Below are 16,381 nucleotides of genomic sequence, written 5' to 3' on the forward strand. Positions count from 1 at the left end.
ACAGTATTGCCACTATGCTGTATCAATCTTTCCCCCCCCCCCGCCCCTACTAGCAAAGCGTAAAGCTGAGTATCTTTGCAGTTCCTGAAGTCCGAGGCAGACCTGGAGTACATAGAGAAGCGGCTGAAGCTGGACTTCATCAACAACGCTGCAGAGAATGGATGTCCCGCTGAGGTGATAACTGAAACCACAGCTGTTATTTCTGCTGACATTTCCACCCAACTAAAGACAGGGTTTGATCTAACACCATCTGCAGTCTGCAGGACATTTAAAAAAAGCTCCTGTAGTTCAGACGCAGAAAATATTTATGGGCCATTGTCTGTTTCTAAAAAACTAATTATTGGTGACTTACTGGCTGATAACCTTCAATATAAACCAGTGGTGGAATGTATCTTAAGTACATTTACTCAAGTACTGTACTTAAATACAAATGTTGTGGTACTTGAGTCTTTTTCTTTTCATGTCCCTTTTTTACTTCTACTCGGCTACATTTCAGAGAGAAATATATAATATAAACTTTTTACTCCACTACATTTATCTGTTACAGCTTAAGTTAGAATAATATAGAGCAGTTGCAATGGTGTCTCATGTTAAAATGCTCCATCACATGTTAGATCTGTCTTATAATACTTGAACAATAAGTAAATCAAATCGTTGAGCCCTAATAGACACTGTGCCTGCAGGAGAACCCGGCGCTGATGCTGGAGAATCTGAGGGCCATCAAGGCCAAACACACAGCGCTGTGCTCACAGGTGAAGGAGATTGCAGCCGCACAGAAAGAATCCATGGACTCCATCAGGAACGAGCTCAGCAGTGCCATGGAGCTGGTTCAACACTTCCAGCAGACTGCTGATGTGGAGGTACCCACACAAACACCACTATCGCTGCTCACACACCATTGCATGAACTCCTCCTATATACACAGAAATGGTTTCATATTCTATCTTGTGGAAATGTGGGGATGCCTTGTCCTAATGCATGAGGAATCATGTCCTCCTCTCATTAATCTATAAATATACTGCAGCAACAAGCGGTTGACTGTGTCTGTTGACGTGCTGCAGGTGCCACCGCTGACAACGTCGGAGCAGGAGGCAGCAGAGCTCCTGGGTACCGCGGTCAGTGAGACCTCAACAGAGGTAAGACACAATCAGTTCCAGCCTATGAAGTAAATCGCGCCTCTTTATTGTTATAACTCTTTATTTTATAATTCTTCTTTCCAACTGTATTTCCCCTTGTCATTTTTGTTGGTTTGAATATGTTTAGTTTGAATAATAATAAAAATATATAGTCTGACCAATAATCACTTATATTATTACAATTTGGCATATCTAAACCAAAATAACTACGTGTCATATGCCTTAAGACCTTAGCTAATGTTAGCAATTCATTGCAACAAAGAAGTCATTATGTAGAAAAAGAAGCAGGACTACCTGTAATAGTGTTCAGTTAGCATCCACAGTCTATCACACTGATCACCTCTGCTGGTTTTTCCCCAGGTGCCTACTGCTGTAGAGGCTTCAGGCCCCCCGCCACCTCTGAGTGAGTCTGTTACCTTCTTAGTCTTCCACTGCGCTCTGAATAATCTAGAATACTGTAGAGACGGCAAGAGTCAGTCTGCCTGCTGGTCGGTCCACGACCTAATCTAGACTGATGAGATGGGTTACTATGAAATAGTCGACATTCATGTTCCCCTCAGGATGAATTGTGCTAACTTCAGTGATCCTCTGGCTTTTCCTCTGGCGCCATCAACAGGTCAACATGTTCCTCTGGCTGACTCTTTAGTTTGGGACCAAATGCCAACAAAGCTAAGGACATTCCCATCAGCCTCAGCTGTACTTTGTGTTTAGTGCCAATTAGCAAATATTGGCATTCTAACACAAGTAAGCTAAGATGGTTACCATGGTAAACTTTATATTGAAATCAACATGTAAGCATTGTTATTTTGAGAATTTTAGCACAGCTATTAACGATCAGCTCAGCATGTCTGCTGTCTAGTCCCAGTGTTCTCAAGAGAGGAATACACTTTGTTGGCAGCCAGCGCTCCATGTGTATAGCACATTTTCCAGGGTTTGGTCAGTATTCTACAGTCTGTAAAAGGTTTACAGGTCCATAAGAATTTAGTTGTTTTTTGTTAGCCTAGAAAAAGCTGATTTGTTAACCCACAAGTTAATAAATATTTGCACAAATAATTCTGAAATCACAGCTGGTAAATCTAAATTCTAGAGGCTCAACAAGATGAATGTTTTGCCTCCAGGGCCTCTACTGTCACACTTAGATCTTTGCCTGCCATTTTGGAAGTGTAATTTGTCAGGTACTTCACATAAAGAATGTATTTGTATATACCTTTTTTTCTACTACCATCATCAAATGCTACAGGGTGCCTTGTGTGTGAGTGTCGGATAACAATTGGCGTGACAAAGCGGCGGTATTGGAAATATGAACATGCTGCGCTCCCTGCGCACTGTTATTGGCTGAGGTTTACACCCCCTCACGTGGGGCCAAAAGGCTCTTTGCTGACAGCCAGAAGCATCCCGCACACAGCAAAATAAGAAGAGATAATCCAGGCACACTTCGAGTGGATCATAAGTAATAATTGAGATGGATTACTTTTGTATTAAGTCTATACATTGTTTATTTAGGAAAATACTGCATATCACACCTTTAAAAAAATATGTAGTGGCCGAGTTAGCTCAGTTGGTAGAGCAGGCACACATTGCATCATAAACATGCACGGCAAATTTCTTAAGCCGAGTGGCACGTCATCTGTACGCATTGAGCTATTCACGTACATATATCTACGCTGACGTACACATACACGCCACTTGGCGTTAGTGCCAGAAAAAAGCAACAGTTGAGACAGTTGAGTTTAGTAAACGTGACACGCGGGATACAATCCCCGGTCTCCTGGGTGAAGGTCCTGTGCTGCACGATCTTTCTCTGGACTATTTATTGTTTAAAATCCAACCCCAGACAGATACCTCAAAACCTGAACAAATAAATCATGGAAATAAGTAATACTGTGACTGACCTTTACTGCTGTACAAAAAGCATGTTTTCCACCTCAGATCGGTTGGAATGTACTTCTGCAGTTGACATATTCCTCCGTCAGAGTTGAGCTGTGAGGCTGACGTCTCCGTGTGTGTGTCCATCCCTAGGCTCTGACTACGAGGAGCTGAGTGAAGCCATGTTGGAGACGGTTCCCCTCAGCGTCCGCTCCAACATCAAGCTGGCGGACCTCAACGTCTTCTACCAGCAACTGCAGCAGCACCTCGGCGACAACAGGTTGGAGAGCAACTGCAGTGATTATTAACAACAATTAACAATCGATTATTATTATTATGGTTATTAACAATCATATGCACAATAACATGTTCATATTCACTCTCAAGTGATGCATCTTCAACAGGGGACCTCAAACTACTTTTGAGGTTTTGGGTATAAGATGGCATTCAGATGGCGTCTGACAGTCTTTCCATTAATGTTGAATAGGAATTTGGAATTTGAATTTTGTTTATGTGCCTCCGGCGAAAAATTTAGACAGAACGCAACCCCCACGTCACACTGTGGTGGCCAATCATGTAACAGGAGATCAGACTTGTGGGGGTGTTTTGAGGCGTGGGTGAGAGTCCCGTACAGGAAACGGGAAAATTCACTGCCTCTATTGCTGCCACGATAATGTTTGACAACACTACGAGGGTAAAAAAGCTAAAGACAAGCACGGGGCTGCCTGGGAGTTTGTGTAACAGCTGAATGTTTCCTCCAACAACAAAGCACTCGCCATGTCTCGCTCCTCTCTTTTCTTTCTCTCTCTCTCCTGTGAAATAAAGCTGCCTTCAAGTGCGCTCGTAAACGTTGAGATCTATAAAGAGCTGGTGGAAAACAGTAAAACAAAAAGTCTACTTGTGCTACTTTTTTGTGTGTATGCCCTGTAAGAACACATAAATCTGTTGACAAGACTGATGCTCCAGTAAAACAGGTCTTAATTAAAACTTAGTAGAAAGAGTCTTGTGCTGCATCATTCGATTGAATAGATCAGTGTCTGTCTGTTTCCTCTTGTCCTCTATAGCGGCTCCCTCAGTGTGCAGAAGATGAAGCAGTTGAAGATGAAGGTGAGCGATGCCAAGCTGAAGGTCCTGCAGCACCTCTCTTTAGTCGAGTTGGACAGGAAAGGCCACGTTCGTCTCGCCATGTGAGCTGAATCAACCAATGGACACTGTTGAGAGGGTGGGTGTTGTTACTGGCTGTGCTGGATTTGGCCGCTCCTCCACCTGTCCCACCTGTCCCAGAAGGAGCTTGCTGAAGGATCAGACTGCGGAGGTTCTCAGAGGGAGGAGACCAGGGGGGCCAGACCAGATGCATCCAGGGCACCAGAGGTCACATTTTCAGTCCGGATGCCGATTATTCTTTGATCAGGATTTTAACCGAGGTATATAAAAGCATTAGATTTGAAACCATGGCAAGGGCAAGAATTGAAATGTTTCCTACTCCGCTCCTATCTGTATGTTGTTTTATTACGTGACATCTTCTTTAAACTCTGGAACTAAGTCAAGGAATCTGAGTTGATATAAATGCGCGGACGTCTGGTGATGTCAATTCTCTATAAATGTCTTCATATGTCTGCATATGAGCGATACTGTTATTCCTGTACTACTGTAGACAGCAGTCTGATTGTATCAATCAGTCAAAGGGGATATGTTTCTGCAACAAATACAGAACCAAAAGGAGAATTACTAATGCCAGTAACGGGCCAACAGTCATATTCACCTACATGTCTATGGTCAGTGTTCAGGTGTGTAGACTGAAATTCAGAATGTTGAAGATTAAATGGCATACAACATATTTGCTTGGGCCTGTGTTCCTCTGAGGAGAGGCTGTCACAGGAAACAAAGGTCAACCATAAGTGGGGGGATTGTGCAGACGGTGTGTGTTTGTATATCACTTTTATTTGCATATCCTTAAATAGCACAATGTAAAATAAAAACATTTGCAGAAAGTGTTTTCTTCACATGGCTCTAATGTTGGAGCCCGGTGAGTCATTTGGACTTTTTTTTTTCTATCTGTTGCACAGGAAACAATCTGTTATATCAAAAGAACCTTTGAACATATTTCATTAAAGTGCTTTTAACAATTCAAATGAATACAGCTGTGATTTGAAACATTACATTAATAGTTATTTTATGCACAGCTTTAGAAGCTGTTAGCGTAACATTCTGAGATGCAGGAAAACAAACCTTGCTTAAAAACATCAAACTAGTAACAGTGCACTATGAACACAACTTCCCTGTAAAAGCCACACTAGTAACATAAAAGAACATTTGCCTTGCTGATTTGACTCATGAAGAGTGTGGTGCTGCTCCAACACAGTCCTCCTGTATTCACAAACATACAGAGTGGAAAAGGCACAGGAAATGAATTAAAAACCACAGTGAGATTTTGGAGTGCATTTTTTTTTTTTTTATATATATCATTACTGGCACCAAAGTCTTGCACTTGAAAGTCTGTTTTGAAATGGGCGCTAGAAACCAAAGTAATTGATAATACGCATGATGATGGTTATTTAAATTTTGCTAGTGATGTTAGCTGACGGATAAATGTGATAATTGTTATATTGTCATATTGTTAAGGTGCTATAAATAATGACAACTGCTGACACAAGGCTGAAATTATACAGAAACCATGTGTACACACAGCTTTATTAATCTGTCCAAAATAATGTGTATTTACAAGCCGCAACAGAAATGCTGGTATTTCTTTCCCATGTTTTATGCCCCTGGGGCTAGGGTGTTTAAATATTGCCGCCATTTTTATCCTGAATTGTGGAGCAGTTTATCAGATTTGACAATAAGCAAATGAAACAATGAATGTTTACATGCACAAAATATGTATATAATGTAATGTTTAAAGATGGGTGCCTTTCAACCAGAAATGTGGACTTTTCTTTTGGCCATGCATCTCTACAGCAGCCTTAGCAAACTAATGGCTGGTTGGTTTGTGAACAATAACCATAGCAACGCACCAAGCTAACCGTAAGTCCTAAACAGGCAAGAAGCTGTAAATTGTTTCAAACTGCGGTAAAAACCCTAATTCAGACGCATTTTGCGAATGTGCTGTACACATGCCCGTGGATTGGAAGCTTCTAAAACCCGAATAACACCAGCACTCTTGCTATTTTTGAAAAAAGGCCTAATTCAGAATATTCAAACGGCATATGCTGTTTAAATAACCTGTATCAAATTCATCCAAAACGGTCCAAAGCGTTTCTACAACATCTATTTCTAGCTACCTGTGCCATTTAAATGAGGCCTGTGCACATGCATCCAGCTCCACAATGATTGACATTTATGAAACCGATTCAGGTGTATGTGTGGCTTTATGAATCCAATAGTGTAAAGTAGAATGTGTATGCATATTTCTGTTTTTGTGCGTACACACAGGTTGAATCTACACTGAGTTTTATGCACCTGGCTCCTGGTGTTTCACATTCACACTTTAAACATTACCAGTTGAGACTGTTTTCAGGTGGTGGCTGAGTCAGCACTGGAGCTGACTCTGTGTGCATGGTCTCCTGCTGGGTGTTCATCATCGCCAGTCTGACCTTCAAACAGCTGACACCTAGCGAGGGAGGCACTCTGTTAGGATATTTCTTTTCCTATTTTTCTGGACTTTGCTCTGGACTAAAGTGTTAGTGCTAAACTCCACCAGGCGTGTCTGTGCTGTGTTTTGGTGGCAGCAGTCAGCAACCTGCGCCTGGTGAAATTCCAGGGTTAGACAGCAAGTAACACTGCCATGCCATGCTCATGCCCCAGTGCCAGGTACAAAGTGTTGAAATGTTGTTGAGAAAATAATTGTCTTTTCTTTTTTTAAGATTGCTTTTTATGGCCTTTAATCAACAGGATAGCTTGAAGACAGAAAGAGAGAGGAGGCATGATTGCAGCAAAGGGCTGCGAGTCAAATTCAAACCCGGGCCGCTGCCAAGGCCTCAGCCCACGTAGGGCACACACTCTACTTGGTGAGCTAGAGGTTGCCCCAAAATAATTGACTTTTCTGCCTGATTAACTGTGCTGTCTTTAATTAGCAAAACAAACTGAAAAAAGTAAGGATACGAATTGAAATTGCATTTGAAATAAGTAGATTTTTAGTAGTATGAAGTCATGCCCAGTCTGTCGGTACTTAAAACTCACAATGTGGCAACCCTTCCACTTGCTCCTGGGCTCTTTCTGGTGCCCTCCACTACAAAGCCCTGCAGCACATCATCTAGTGTCGAATTGGCTCTGAAAAAGGAGAACACACACAGACAGTAGGTGCATTACCAGGACTTAGGTACAGGCGTTAAAATCTGAATGAACCTGGAATTATGTGTTGATAACTCAGATAAGCAGATTGAAATCATTGAGACTAAAAAGGCACAATCGGGAGTGGGTGGAGGTTCTGGCACTCATGCAACAAACAGCTACTGTCACCCACCTTTTTGTGTCCTCCAATAAGCTGGGGCTTTGCTGTGACCCCAGAGACACCCTGAGCTCTTCTTTCTGACCTGCAAACACTGTGTCTGCAACAAGTTCACCTGGATGGACAAATCAATCTATGACTTTTGGAATTATTGTTCAGTAAACAATACTTGACACAATATTCCCAATTCAACTAAAGGCCAGATTGAGTATTTGTTACACTGTCATGTCTTTTTTCATACTGATCTTAACCAAGGCATTGTCCCATTTCTTCCCCATTGCCATATACGTAATCCTGTTATTTACTTCCTCCTGTCACCAATATCTTCTTTATCCTCCACTTCTGACCCCACATCTTTAAAACAAAGTCGAATGCATAAATCTCCAAGCATCTATACAGTGGTCAGAGGAAATGAAATTACACTACTAATTTTGTTTTTAAAAAATAAATATTGGAAGTTTTGTTTTCCAACAAACTGTAAGATGTCCATTCAATCAAACCCAGTTGTTGGATGGTCTGCATTGTCAGTTTGAAATTCTACATCTTTGATATGAGCCTCCATGTTTACTGTTGGATGAAGTTAGTGTTAATGCTAACCTACTTTGCTGCTGCTTCACATTAAAAGCTTTTTTTCCCTATTGATTTTGGCTCCTAATGGTCACAAAAATAGAATAATCAACAAGAACGATTATTTTGCACATTACGTCTTGCAAGTCAACTCTCATTTTGTCTTTTATTTTGAATATAAGTTTTTTTCAAAAGGAAAAGTATTAAAAGAAATCTATGTTTCTAGCTTTTTTCACTGTTATCACTGTTTTTTTAAGTTCATTAAATGCAACATATTTCCAAAAGACAATGAGTAATCGTGTTCAATGATCTTTTCCATATGGAGCAGCCATATGTTATCATAATTTTATTCCAAAATGTGTAATGCTGCAGACCAGGGGCCTCATGTATAAACGTTGAGTATGCACGAAAACTTGCATACGCAGGTTTTCACGGACACTTCTCACCTCTCTGTGTGTTACAGCAGCCACGCTCTTCTTCCTCACCACCTTCTTCAACATGCCTTCCTTCCTCCTCGTCCATGTTTTTTTCTTCTTCAGTGCACCCTTTGACCATCTGCAGTCCTTCATCCATTTTCTCAAGCTCGTCCTCTGCCCTGTCCACTTCTTCTGCCTCCGAAGATGGTTGACTAGTTTCATCCATTTCCTCCTGCCTCTCTCCAATCTGGTCCAGTTCAGACACTACTGCTTCCTCTTCTTCTTCTTCTCCTCCTCCTCCTCCTTCTTCTTCTTCTTCTTCTTCTTCCTGTTCTAGCTTATGCTCTCCAATGAAGGTGGGAGATATAGTATCTGGCTGCCCTTCCTCCTGGCTGGCTGGGTCTACGTCGAACGGTGGTGGCTGAAGAATAGACAGGTAACAGCAAATACGGCTCAGCTTTGAGAACTTTTTCTCTTGGTGTCATTTCTAATCTTCTAGAACCAACACAAAAGAAATATGTAAGACATGCAGTATATAGTATGGGATGTTGTAGCTGGAGTGAATTAAAAGGAGGCAGGTTAACACTTCATTAGAATGCTTTGGGTCAATCCAGAGTCCTCTGCAGAAACCTACACTGGTGAATGAAATGAGTGACTTTACCCAGCTTTCTCTTGGTGTGGTGAAACTCTCAGTCCTGAGATACACAGAGCTGAGGTGGCTGCAGGCAGGGGAGTCCGCAAGATTGGCCTCAATCATTCCTGTCATCACCTTCCGGCATACATCTGTCAAAACACAACACGAGCAACATGGAAAGACCTTATGTGACTTATGTTCTCCTTTACTGGAATGCACGTAAGTAGGCAGGTTACAGTCGTCCTCCTCCAGTAAAGTAGTGATTTCTTGAATGCCATGTAAATGTAAATCTTCTTGTATCTCCCCTCCTGTCCATCTACTCTCCTTGATGTTGATCCTACAGTATGGTGCTGTGTGACAACTAAGTTACAAGGGCATAGCTAGCATTTCTTTAGATTTAAATGTTCTAGATATGTGATCCATCTCCAACTGTTATTACTAGTGGGTTTCTACTTGGGGGGATGCATAAACATTTATGGGTGTAAACACCCAAGTCAAATGATGTGAAAAATAGAGGTTCTTTTCATTATAGTGCACGTTGTGTGTGGTCTTACCTGGGCTACGTGGGGTACTGTTACAAGGTGGGGCTTGCCCGCTTACAGAGATAGTGTAGAGTTTCTCCTGAGGCTGAGCTGGAGAGTATGAGATGCTGGAGAGTTCAGCCAGCCCAGCCATGTCAAAGTGAGCCCTACACACACACACACACACACACACACACACACACACACACACACACACACACACACACACACACACACACACACACACACACACACACACAGTGAACACCAGATTGTTTTTAAGTTCATTGTATGAGTGTCAGCACAGATATGCTCCTATTAATATTGTTGTTAAGCTGATATGCTGTTATCTGTTCCACAGTGATTATAGTTGTTAATAGACTTGGAGGGGATTAGCAGACCAGTTTCTCTCTTAGACAGTGAAAGTTAGATGTTATTGTGGACAGTGTTATATGTGCTACTAGCAGCCCATTTTATATCTGATCAAAGTTCATATTTGCCCCCCCCCGAAGTTCCCCTTCCCTATATGTAAACATTTACTTTGCAGGCATCAGTAGGCCAACTCTTTACAGTATGCAATTGCTAAATTTTTCACTGCATTGTTTATGTGTGTTTTTTTAAAAATTATTAATCCTTCCTGACATCCTGCATTTTGACTGACACCCCAGGAACCAGGGCCATCCTATATATCCGCACACATCCTTTCCTACAATTGTCTTTGGCCTTATCGTGCTGTAGATGTGCCTTAATTATTAATTGTTTTCACTCACACACTACTCCATGTAACCTCATCCAATCCCATATAAATCCTAAATACACTTTACAACATATAGCACTTAGGTCCATATCAGTGTCCTTACGTGTTAGTGTTGGGTGTATACAGAGCCTGTGTTACACTGATTTCAGGATCAGAGTGTGTTTTTTCAGAGTTGTTAGGAAAGCTCTCATAATCTGGGGAGAAAACATTGAAACTGAGTTAAACATTTACACCGGTTCGCATACATTGTCTTCACACATTCTTTTCACACTTCAGTGGCAGGAAATATCAATGTCTTACTGGTGTTGTGAGTATCTAGCAGTAAACTCCCACTAGCTGCTGGCCTGCACACCTCCATGTCTGCATTTTCTTGTGAATTGGATTTCTGGAGGAGACATTTCACAGTTTACTCTTACTTAAACCGCTTGGCTTCGGGCAGACACTCACTCCCAACCCCTTAAGGAACAACAAACTCAGTATGGAGATGTGTGTCTGACATTTGTAAAACAGTCTTGTTGAGTAAACCCATGTACCTGCTGCTTCTTCCCAGAGACGATGTTGAGAAAGCTGCTGTCCAGAGCTGATCTATACTGGCTCAGCTCCTCCGTGCTGTGATCAGCTACTGAACGGCTCTCCGTCATGTAGCACCCTGAGGAAAGCCAAGGTGGCGACCAGCCCTCCTCATACTGCTGCTGGTCAGCTGGATAGCGATTCAGCCATAAAGCCAGCTCTTCCTGGCTCAGCAGTTCCCAATCTCTGCTCAGAAGCTGGGCCTCCAGATTCCTTCCCCATTGATCTCCCTTGTGCGGTAAGAGACAGTAATGTTTTGAACGTGGTCCAACAGCAACGCTAACTCCTGAAAGATTCGTGGAGGACATAGAGAAGGAAGAAAGGGAGGAGGTACAAGAGGCGTCGGTGTGGATATAAGAAGGAGCATCTCTGAGTCGGGTCGCTGAATCTAACCACGGGTGGTCCAGCTGGGGGTGTTTCTCCACTGTGTCTAGGCTCCTGTTGGCCTGCTGCAGCAGCTCCCGGGACACTTTGAGGTTGACTGCAATGGTGCTGATCTGCTGATCTGAGATCAGTTTCAGGCTATCCAGCTGCTCCACTAGCTCCTTGTCTATGCCTGCCTCTGGTTCAGGTTCTTCCTCAAAACTAACTGAGTCAATCTCAGCATGTAGATGAAGCATGTCTTTGTAAGGGTACACGTGATGGAGAATTGTTTCTCCCTCCATAAATTCATCTCTGTCCCTCCCCAGCTTTGGTTTTTCTCCTCTGTACAGCTGTCTTCCCACTACTGTGTCTGCCTTGGCAACTGAAGGAGACGGAGGAATTTTATAATCAATTAGTGAGGAATTGTGTGCCTGTCTGAAGCACATTAGTATATTTTGCACGCAATATCAATCTTTTTTGATACATGTGAACCCTACATGTCCATGTTTGTGTGTTGTGCTCAGTACCGCTCTGTACTAGTTCCCCCACAATGGTTTGCTCTGCTGTGGTCTGGACTTCAGATGGCCCCAGATCTGGTTCTGGGTAAGCACACAGGCCACCACTCAACTGTTCCTCCAGGGAGAACCTCTGCAGCACACACATACAAACAATCATGTAAAGGCATTTCTCAGGATCATAGCACAGGATGGGAAATGTTTGGCGTCATGTAAAAACTCAATCTTTGATATTTGTTGCAGGCCTCTACATAATCCCAGGTGCATTTTAGAAATTATTATTTGAGACATTAAAAACAAAAATATTTCATGAATATTGTTGATAATGGGTGCTAAGGTTTATATTCTTTCATTCACTCTGGTTTCTGAAGAGGAGACTGTTGCTGTAATCTGTTGTCTGTTATAGGGCTCTGCAATTAATACACCTTTTTAAACGTGATTATGATAACAAAGACAGAGTCATTGAGAAAAACAATTATTTTGCACATTACCTTTTGCATGTAAACTCTTACTGTGTCTTGTGTACAGGATGAGAAAGAAAAGTTCAAACGGGAAAAGCATTGAAGGGAAAATTTGCTGTTCAAGGTGTTTTCACTGTTGATTTCATGAACTGTTTTACAGTTTTTAAAATTCAACAATTGCAACATCTTTCCAAAAGTGAATGAGAAATCATATTAAAGAATCCTAATTTTAATATTAACAAAGTAATTGTTATTATGCTTTTTACCACAATCGAGAAACCCTAGTCTGTTAATACTGTCTGTTAATAGGTTACTGTCCCTGTGTAACAGTTTTTGTGGAAGGACAAAGAGGAAATTTCATACTAATCAGACTTTGGAAGATACCCACTTGCTTTATTATTTCTTTTTTTAAACTCAGATTGCTAAAGTCTCATATCAGCTGCAATTGAACTTTAGATTGCATTTTTGCACAGAATGAGGACTGTGGATTTTGTCCAATTGTAAGTGCTTGCGGAAAGGATCTCTTTGCAGGCAGTGTGGACAGGGGGGAAATTACAGCAATCAATGTATTGGTTTCAATGTACAAATGGGCATGCCAATATTGTTTTAAAATATAATTAAAACATTGTAAACTTGTCCTTAAGCGCAGAACAATGAATCCATAAATACACATACACACACCTTGACCTTGCAGAGACAGAAACCCATAGAGTGAGGCTACCTTGATGTCATGTTGCAGCATGTAGCGCAGGCTCTGGAGGCTGCATGTGCGGTCCCGTGGGTGCGGCTGCAGGCCTTTCAGGACCACATCATAGTAAGGCTGTGGAATGCTGCTGTGTACTGCCAGGGCCCGTCCTGCATCCATTGCCTGTTTTATTCCGGTCAGGTCCACTGTGTCCCATGGTTCACAATCTGAAACGATTTATGAAATGTTGGAAACTAACGTTATCTATTTGAACAAACTGTCACCTATTATATGTATATTACATGTATTATATTACCGTAATTCCTCAAATAAAGACTGTTCATTCAAAGCCGGGCCTCTGATAGTGGCCGGGGGCGTGGTTAACACGGACAAATAAAGGTCGGGAGAAAAATAGTGTGGATAATCTCCCAAGTGCCTTTCATATAATGTGCATTCAAGTTTACCGTAATGTGCATTTCTACCAATTTAATTGAACAGATTCAACAATATATTCATGATTTGTGTCTGGGTTATGTCACTCATGTAAAGTATTATTTTCCTACAGGTCTTTTAGTCAGTGCGGCTGTATGTGTTACTCAGCCAAGTGTAGTGTGTAGTAACAAACAGGTTCCAACAGATGGCAGCAGCTACATTGGATGTAACAAGGGTCTCGTTTTAGTGACAGCAGAAAATGGCGGACCTTTCAACAACAAAACAAGAAGAGTTTTAAAGTTTGGTGAAAAAGCTGCGAGACATTTCAAAATTGACCCCAGAAGGATCCGAAACTGTAAGAAACAGAAGGATGATCTGACGAGATGAGCCGACAGGAGCAGAGCACAGCGAGCTAGGTGGAGGTGGGAGGAAAAGAAAGCTAGAAACAAAGCTAGCTAGCTAACGTCTGTAATGTTAATCAGATACTGCTACCAGCAGAACTGTTGTACCAGTATTTGAAATAAATATTTGGTAGGCTACATTTACAGGGTTCATTAGAAATAAAGGCCTGCCTCTAATAAAGGCCTGCTTAAAATAAAAGCCGTGTAACTTCTGCGGTTCAGGAAAATAAAGGCCCCGGCTTTTATTTGAGAAATTACGGTATATATACGTATATCCCACAACTACAGAAAGTTCCTGCTCCCTGCCCCTGCTCTTGATTTATTCGTCATAATTTCCTGGTTGGAATACTCTCTGTTCAATTTTAAGTTCATTAGGCTAATTTTCATTTAATAGAGTAAGGGAAAAGCACAAAAAACACACCATGTTATTTACAAAATTCAATTCTGTTTCAATTCTATATTTTCTGAGACCACAATAACTGTGAAATCATCTCACAATAGGAAAGGCAACAACATATTCCCTGACATACATTGTTGACGTCCAAAATGAGAAGGCAGGAAGTGAGAGCTACCTGTGTAGAGTTCCTGGATCACAGCACACAGACTGTAGATGTCCGCTAGCTCTGTGCACGGCCGCTGTTTAATGACCTCTGGAGCAGCCCATCTGTAGAGGCTGGGGGGCAGGACTGTGTGCATGGGGGGTTTCACACATGTACTTTGACTGCTGGACACACATACAAGAAATATGATTATTCCCAGCAGTGCAGTGAAAAACGTATTTATCAGGATTTGAGACCCTTTCAACTATTGGGAAATATTCATCAGGTTTGTTGCATCACATCTGTCTCATTTACAATGCCATCTAATTTAATCTACTGTACAAAGTAAATAACATGTTTCCATTCATGGTACCTTCTATTCACTACAGACCAACAACTGTCTGGCACTGACATTGATGCCCCCCACCATGTTCTAAAGTTTGTAGAAATACTCTGCCATGTACAACATTGTTTTTAATATGGTTTTGGTTTTTCCTTTATTGAGAAATTCTGGATCTGGCCTTGCAACCCGCCTTCCACTGCGCTTGGTTAATTGGTGAAGGAGCAGTGCAAGATGGCTAGAAACATCTGAGAGACTCAGCCATACATGTTTGAGCCTCACAGCAGGTTCAGACCTAAGGCCCCAAAGTGTTGCCCACTTTCTTCCGGTGCCCATGGTAACTAATTGGGCTGCTCAGACCTGGCCACAATCTGCACAATACTTTCAGCGTGTCTGAACCCAGCGCCATTCAGACTCAGATAAGGAGTCTGTTGTGCACCAAAAATCTGCATCTAGCAGACGTGTAGTAGGTGTATTTAGCGTCTATTATTTGTTTATGTTGTTTGTTAGCCTGTTAGCTTGTAACTGGCCATGGCTGACAGCTACAATAATAGTGTTTTTGTTCCCTGTACTGACATTAATCAGACTAAACATTGAAATGGTCATTCGGTCTGAATCAGGCAACAAAAAACTAATTTACTCTAAATTCTCAGATATTTATTTGAAACACTTTTCATCAATCAGGAAGTTGAATTTGTACCTCCTCCATCAAGGATACATTGCGCTTGGTGTAGGCTTGGGCCTGCCTACCTGGGGACCATGAAGCATAAACCAGTTAGTTTGGCTACTGTGAACTTTGTGAGGACCACACTGTGGGAAGACAGGGCCCTCATCACCAGGCCTCCTCTGTGGATGTACTGCAGACCTTCACAGACCTGCAAGATCACTGACAGCAGCCACATGTCCTGCAGCACTGGAAACTCTGCACGCTGCAGGGACAGGGAGCAGACACACACACACACACACACACACACACACACACACACACACACACAGATCCATAATTTACTTGTGGATTTTACTTGTCCAGTATTGCTGGACCGAATGAAAATGAATGTGCATAAATGTAAATATCATAAATGTGCGTACATCCTTGTTAATGTTGCTATGTGTATTATTTTGTGTTTTTGGTGCATTGCTTAATACATTATCATCTTTACACATATATTTATGTTTAAATCTTTCTTCTTTCATGTTTTGAAACCCTCTTGAAAACAAAATGGTGCATCGCAAGGAGTTTATCCCCGAATTCAAATGAATTATTGACAAATGAAATTCAGTGATGCTTTTGATTTGATTACGGTGTATATACTGTAGAGGTTTCTATGTAAAATGCCTTTAGGTCAATTTCCGTGATTGTTTTGGTCACTTCTCCTTGAATGCTACAGCTTTCCTTCCATTGCTATAACTTGCAAATGACACAAACTGTAACTTCAGGCTGGTGTTCCTGATGGAAACATAAATCAAACAGTATGTTTCTGGGACAGAAAGGGTTCGTACACCTTTTCCAAGGTCAAATTCAAGCACTTTTTAAGCACTTTCAAGGTCCATTTTAAAGCTTTTTCCAGCACCTTACACCACCGTAAATTTTATACCAATACATAGTCAAAATTACTATTTAGTGTTTTTTCACAATAAAAGATATAATGCTATAAACAGCCAAAATTGTGTTTCGTAATAGCAAATATTAATAATAAGCAAAACACAAGTTTTATTTTCAAAATGTATCAC

The 16,381-nt window shown here is 41.5% G+C and overlaps 2 protein-coding genes and 1 long non-coding RNA gene across 7 annotated transcripts in view; 1 reads left to right on the forward strand and 2 right to left on the reverse strand.

The window, feature by feature from the left end:
• The window catches only part of LOC116700169 (uncharacterized), a 15,117-nt gene extending 12,198 nt beyond the window's left edge, over positions 1–2,919 (reverse strand). The window contains exon 1 of the long non-coding RNA XR_004334582.1: positions 2,859–2,919. This is a non-coding gene — a long non-coding RNA (uncharacterized LOC116700169). The remainder of the gene's footprint in view (positions 1–2,858) is intronic.
• ska2 (spindle and kinetochore associated complex subunit 2) overlaps positions 1–5,130 on the forward strand; it is a 7,927-nt gene extending 2,797 nt beyond the window's left edge. The window contains exons 2-7 of one of the 2 annotated variants that reach the window (XM_032533104.1): positions 82–174; positions 684–860; positions 1,062–1,136; positions 1,497–1,539; positions 3,156–3,282; positions 4,067–5,130. In XM_032533104.1, coding sequence (XP_032388995.1) covers positions 82–174; positions 684–860; positions 1,062–1,136; positions 1,497–1,539; positions 3,156–3,282; positions 4,067–4,193 — 642 coding nt within the window. In that variant the 3' untranslated portion in view covers positions 4,194–5,130. The remainder of the gene's footprint in view (positions 1–81; positions 175–683; positions 861–1,061; positions 1,137–1,496; positions 1,540–3,155; positions 3,283–4,066) is intronic. The other variant, XM_032533105.1, reaches the window with a different exon arrangement.
• The window catches only part of tex14 (testis expressed 14, intercellular bridge forming factor), a 33,546-nt gene continuing 22,229 nt past the window's right edge, over positions 5,065–16,381 (reverse strand). For 2 of the 4 annotated variants that reach the window (XM_032533067.1, XM_032533068.1), the window contains exons 10-23: positions 15,401–15,579; positions 14,344–14,495; positions 12,975–13,165; positions 11,775–11,925; positions 10,878–11,659; positions 10,645–10,729; positions 10,448–10,538; positions 9,621–9,754; positions 9,094–9,215; positions 8,463–8,853; positions 7,465–7,564; positions 7,182–7,271; positions 6,501–6,612; positions 5,065–5,369 (exon numbers count right to left, since the gene is read on the reverse strand). In XM_032533067.1, coding sequence (XP_032388958.1) covers positions 6,516–6,612; positions 7,182–7,271; positions 7,465–7,564; positions 8,463–8,853; positions 9,094–9,215; positions 9,621–9,754; positions 10,448–10,538; positions 10,645–10,729; positions 10,878–11,659; positions 11,775–11,925; positions 12,975–13,165; positions 14,344–14,495; positions 15,401–15,579 — 2,565 coding nt within the window. In that variant the 3' untranslated portion in view covers positions 5,065–5,369; positions 6,501–6,515. The remainder of the gene's footprint in view (positions 5,370–6,500; positions 6,613–7,181; positions 7,272–7,464; positions 7,565–8,462; positions 8,854–9,093; positions 9,216–9,620; positions 9,755–10,447; positions 10,539–10,644; positions 10,730–10,877; positions 11,660–11,774; positions 11,926–12,974; positions 13,166–14,343; positions 14,496–15,400; positions 15,580–16,381) is intronic. The other 2 variants (XM_032533069.1, XM_032533070.1) reach the window with 2 other exon arrangements.

Source organism: Etheostoma spectabile, chromosome 13 (assembly GCF_008692095.1).
Source record: "Etheostoma spectabile isolate EspeVRDwgs_2016 chromosome 13, UIUC_Espe_1.0, whole genome shotgun sequence".
Lineage (NCBI taxonomy): Eukaryota > Metazoa > Chordata > Actinopteri > Perciformes > Percidae > Etheostoma > Etheostoma spectabile.